General features: G+C 45.7%; 1 protein-coding gene across 3 annotated transcripts in view; it reads left to right on the top strand.

The window, feature by feature from the left end:
* The first annotated feature begins 1,622 nt into the window (after positions 1-1,622).
* fam131ab (family with sequence similarity 131 member Ab) overlaps positions 1,623-5,709 on the top strand; it is a 34,592-nt gene continuing 30,505 nt past the window's right edge. Inside the window, exon 1 of one of the 3 annotated variants that reach the window (XM_014023470.1) lies at positions 1,623-2,165. Coding sequence is in view for 1 of the 3 variants with exons in the window: in XM_014023469.1 (XP_013878923.1) it covers positions 2,581-2,667 (87 nt within the window). In the remaining 2 variants the exon portion in view is untranslated. Of the gene's footprint in view, positions 2,166-2,283; positions 2,668-5,709 lie in introns of those variants that run through there. The other 2 variants (XM_014023467.1, XM_014023469.1) reach the window with 2 other exon arrangements.

Genomic DNA, 5,709 nt, shown 5'->3' on the forward strand with positions numbered 1-5,709 from the left:
CCCCATATGTGAGGAGGGGGCTCCTTTCAAAATGGGGGTGTATGGACATGCAAAAAGTGCTTATAAATCAGAAAGTATTCAACATAGAAGCTTCAGCTTTTTTTCTTTAGCTCTGATGAAGCTTTGTCCACCAGGCCCACCAATCAGTGCCCCCGACCACTCTGGACCTCCAATTTATCTGAAAAGGGGGTATCTGGACATTCAAAAATGGTTATAACTCAAAAACTATTAAACATAGGAGCTTCAGATTTCTTCTGTTGTTTAGCTCTGATGAGGGGCTATCCATCAGGCCCACCAATCAGTGCCCCCGACCACTCTGGACCTCCAATTTATCTGAAAAGGGGGTATCTGGACATTCAAAAATGGTTATAACTCAAAAACTATTAAACATAGGAGCTTCAGATTTCTTCTGTTATTTAGCTCTGATGAGGGGCTATCCATCAGGCCCACCAAGCAGTGTCCCCCCCGGACCCCCAATTTATCTGTAAAAGGGGTGTCTGGATATACAAAAATGCTTATAACTCAGAAACTGTTCAACATAGAAGCTTAAGATTTTTGGTTGTTTAGGTCTGATGAAGCTCTATCCATCAGGCCCACCAATCAGTCCTCCCCCCACCCCGGACCCCCAATTTATCTAACAAAAGGGGTATCTGGACATTCAAAAATGGTTATAGCTCAAAAACTATTAAACATAGGAGCTTCATATTTCTTTTGTTGTTTAGCTCTGATGAGGGGCTATCCATCAGGTCCAACGCCCATCCCCCACCCAAACCACTACAAATTTGGGATGCATCTAGTAGCATCACATTTATTTGGAATAAAGACTTCTGAGTTCTGGTGCATTTGTGCGTGCGGGAGTCATTATGTTACCGCTATGCGGTATCTGAAATGACTGTTTGGAGAGAATGTTGTGATTTTTGTCTGTGTTAAGTGTTTTTATTTTTAGTTTCTGTCATGTTCATGTTTCCTTCCTCCTGTCTTGCCCTTGCTCCAGCCCCACCCACTCACACCTGATCCTCATGTTTCTCCTCAGGTGTTTTCTGTTTTGTAATTGTTGTCTGTGTATTTAAGCCCTGTCCTGTCTCAGTCTTGTGTCGGATCATTGTGCTGTCCACCTGGTCGTGTCCTACTTCATGTTCTTCGTCTAATTCCAAGTCTAGTGAGTTTTTGCTGTCCTCCTTGAGTTTTTTCATTAAAGGCCTTGTACTTTTTGATTTTTGAAATCTGCCTGCCTGCAATTGGGTTCACCCTGCCTCCAAGTCGTATCAGAGAAAGTATAAAAAACAAAAGACGACATAAATTCCTAAAAATGTGATTTCAAGGGGCATTTAATTTAAAAAGTGTGATTTTCTTAAGAAGCAGGTCTGTGTTTTTTTTCTTTTCCCCTCTGTTTCTGTCTAACTGATGGACAGGAAACTCAATTCTTAAAATACCAACCTGCTCCTACTTGAGCTCCTTCCTCCCACCGCATCCGCAAGGCGCCACGAGCCAATCGCATCTCATTCCGCTTCCTCCCGGTGGAGGGGTGGTTGTGGGGTGTTGTGGGGGGTGGGGTGCATGCAGGGGCGGGGACCCAGGCGCTGGTGGTATAAAAGCGGGTTCGGATCAATGTGGCTTAAGCTCCGACTTGCGTGCCGCGCGGGTCAGAAGAGCGCGTGCAGGGGACAGGAACAGGAAGGAGATCCGTGTCCAGAAAGTGGGACCCCCTCAGTGGTGGGACTTCCCCTTGTCTCCCTCCCCGCACCTGCAACCCCCACGCTGCAGGCAGCAGACGGCGCGCTGTCCGTCCTCCGAGGTGCTGAATTACACCCCCCCCCCCCCCCCGCGTCCTGTGACGCAGGGCATGAGGACCTCAGCAGCTCGGCAAGAACGCAAACAAAAGCTGCGCTGAAACCTTTGCATGCATGGATTTGGAGACGAGCGACGAAAACTAAAGACAGAACCAACAGCAGGGACCTGAAGTGATGGCCGGACTCTCCCCCTCCGCTCTGCGCTTGGGTCGGGCTGTTTGAGGCGCAGCAGAACCGCAGAGGAGCAGAGCTGTTCCATCAGAGAGGTACTCTCAGTGTCTCTTTACACACTGGGGGAGGAAATGTGATAGACTGTACTTCTAAAGGTGGGGCTCTACAAGGGAATGGGCTGCATCAGCTCCAAAACTCCTGTTGGTAAGAAGTCATTTTATTTGCTCCTATTTTTATTTATTGTTTCTAAGCACGCTGGAGTAAGACTTTCATTTATTTAATTTTCGTTTTGCCATTTGTTTTGCTCCATTACACCGCGCGTGCAGAGGCTATGGGTTATTTATTTTTTAAGGGCGGAGGGGTTCGTGCTGCGCTCCTAACATCCCTGCTGAGTCCCACGCAAACAAACATAAACGGCTGCGCGCGCGTAAATTAAACGCCTGGAATTGAACCGGAGGGTAGAGGGAACGGTGTGTGAATGGAGGAGTGTGAGGAAGGGGGAGCTGCAGCTTCAAACATCGCGATGCTACGTCAGAGGTGAGGAGGCTGGTAAGACGGAGCGCAACAGTCAGGCGCAGCAGCAGCGGACAGACTGAGGAGCTCCTGACTCCATCTGTGAATGTTTGGTTACGAGAAGCCCGGCAGCTGGGTGAAGTCTCGTCCGGACACGATGGTTCTGACCGCACTCAGCCAGTTTAGCTGCAAGGTAGGACCACACACACACACACGCACTTATACACACTTACTGTAAGTTTGATTTGAAAAACACACTCGCAATCAATCCTTTTAATCGAATGTCTTCTACACCTCATTACCCCCTCTGCGCTCCGCTGCTACATGTCATCACGCCCCCCCCCCCATGTCTACCCTGTTGATAATTCGACCTGCTCTTTTTTGTAGCTAAAGATCAAACCTGACCGACATCTTCGGATCCCATCATCTTTGCCTCGCTCTTCCGCAAACACTCACCAACACAAACCTTGTGTTTTTGTGAATTACAGTCCGTTGTGTGCTGACAGGTCGCCCGCTTTTAACTGATGGTGTAATATTAAGTCACTTGGTGATTATGGCGCCTTGTCACCGTGTCTCTTTGTCGCGGAGTGCGTAAAATACACCCCCCCCCCACCACCACCACCACACACACACACATCACCCATCCACCCACCACATCACAAAAAAAAAAAAAAAAGACACTGCCAGCCTCAATGTGAAATCGGCTGCTGGTCTTCACCTGATTTTTCCCTACAAGTCTTTCTGAGAGCCTGAGGAGAGGAAGAGATGCGCGCCGATGGCTCTCCTCCTCCCGCAGTTTCCACGACAACGGAAACTACGGCGAAAGGAAGTGTGCGTGTGTGCGTGCGTGTGTGCGCAATTAACACAAAGGCGCAATAAAAAATAACATCAAGACCGAAATCTTCCCTCTCTTTCATGGAGGGGGAGACGCTGCTATTTATTTATTTATTTATTTATTTATTTATTAGTTAGGGGTTAGGGTTATTTGTTTATTTATTATTTATTATTATTATTTGCAGAAGGAGAGAAGGAGATCCCTTAAGATAAAGAAAGTGGAACAAATTAGGTAGGAACAGGAAAAAAACACGTCCTGGGACAAAGGAGGCCTTTGTTTGGATCAAAGCCTTTTTTACAGCTGATCACCTCCTAAGAAACAGTTCTTTTATCTGAGGCCAGTGGTGGATCCAGAGAGGTGGTAAAGGTTTAAGCAAGGGGGCTGGGAAGGCAAAATGCCTTGTTGCGGGAAAAGTTTTACGTTTCAACTTAGCAGAAACGTAATTTTTCCCTCAGCTGGGGGAGTTTGGTGGTTTGGAGGTCTTGAAAAGGTTTGGTGAAGTTTCCAGGTGGGTCAAATCATTGAAACTTCAGCGAGGTGTGAGCAAACAGTGAGTTATTTTTCGAATGATGTTCTGTGGAGAAAATGTACAAAATTAAACAACTACAAACAAAGCAACGTGTTTTTTCTGTGGAAACTGCCTCTCCACGCACCCCGCAACCCGAACCGTTACTGTCTGAGGCAAGGAACATTTCATTTCACAAATGCAAGCGTTATAACACTGTCATCACAACGCCTCCCTGTCCACCCCCCCACCCCCCGGTGTTTAGGCTAACAGTGACACCTGCACAGTGGGCTCAAATGACAGTCACATTCTGAAAACCAAGCAGCTCCAGTGGAAGACACGTGCTCATCCCCTACTCCTCTGAACAATACTTTCATTGACTGAGATGGCCTAGATGAAGCCGACACAATAAACAGCCGAGCAACTGATCTCATCACACCCAGCTAAATGGCTCATATTGGATTCTGCTGGTGGGCAACCTGAGCTCCAGGTGCTAAACGTGGAGCCTCTGATCAGTGTGTGTGTGTGTGTGTGTGTGTGTGTTGTGTGTGTGTGTGTGTGTGGGTGGGGGGGTGTTAGGTGAGAGACTGGTCTCCATTGGAGATGAGTGCTGGGGACTAATTGAGCGAGTTGTTCTTTGCACAGAGAGAAACCAGAAACGACCCCCCCCTCGCAGGGCTGGAAATGAGAGATAGACACTGACATTAGAGACCCCCGCCCCCCCGCTGTTAATCTCATCTTGCAAATCTGATTTGATAAAGAGAGCCTTGTGTATTTCTGTGCGTGCACCTGCAGTCAGCGTCAGTATGTGGCAGATGGAAGCTGTCCATGGTTCTGAAATCTTCTGCAGCACGGTGGAGCGGTGCGAGGGTCCAGTTCTTGGCTCTGTGTGGAGTCTGTCAGATGGAGAGGAGCATGGCTTGCAGGAAAGTTAAACGCATGTAATGAGGCCCGCAGCCACAAATCTGTGGGCAGTTGTGTGACGTCTGCAGCCAGAGGGAGGTTGCTTAGAGACGTTGCCTCCATTTGCTCGTGCTGGTTACGTGGCATGTTCATGCAGCACAAAGCAGAACAAAGATGATAAACATTTATTTCATTCATTTACATTTTTGTGCTTTTCTGGTGCGTTTTATTTTCCACTGCTTCTTTTGTCACTGAAAAGCAGCACGAGGCTCAGACTCCTGCTGCAGCTGGGTAGACCAGGTTGGAACAGGGTTACAGTTGCACCTTGTCTGATCTATGATTATTGCTGTGTACATGAATATTAAGACATCATGATGTGTATCTTTCCAGTCCCAAGATGTCAGCTTTTGTTCTTCTAAGGCATATTCAGCCCCTTCCACATTGATTAGCTTACTCTCCTTCCATCGTCAAAGTAATTGTTGTAAACCTCAAACCCTGACAGTGTATTTATTGTATGACACCGTCATGCCAAATTAATTTCAAATTTAGAAAAAAAATGAGTGAGGTGGCAGCAGGAAAATTCATTTGCATCTCATTCTTTCTATTTACGAAATATAAAACATGAAAGGCAGATTGAAAACAAAAAAGTTTAGTTCTATTTGAAAAGTCTAATTTTAATTAACTTTTTTTATATGAAGGACATATTAACATAAAAGTTGTAGATTTTAATAAAAGCTATTGTACATGTCTAACCAGTAAGCAATAATGAAATAATTAAATGAAATTATGGTGTTACAGTGCCTCTTATTTGCAGTCAACTTCATTGCTTCATGAATGTTTCAGCATTATCCTACATGAGTGCATCTAAAGCAAAATGTGTCTTAAGAGCTAACTGTGGAAAATATCAACAACTTAAGGAAATTATTGATTATTCAATAGATTTGAGTGAAAAAATACCTTTGAGTTTTTCATAATATATATATATATATATA

The sequence above is a fragment of the Austrofundulus limnaeus genome, unplaced genomic scaffold (genome assembly GCF_001266775.1).
Source record: "Austrofundulus limnaeus strain Quisiro unplaced genomic scaffold, Austrofundulus_limnaeus-1.0 Scaffold371, whole genome shotgun sequence".
NCBI classification, from domain to species: domain Eukaryota; kingdom Metazoa; phylum Chordata; class Actinopteri; order Cyprinodontiformes; family Rivulidae; genus Austrofundulus; species Austrofundulus limnaeus.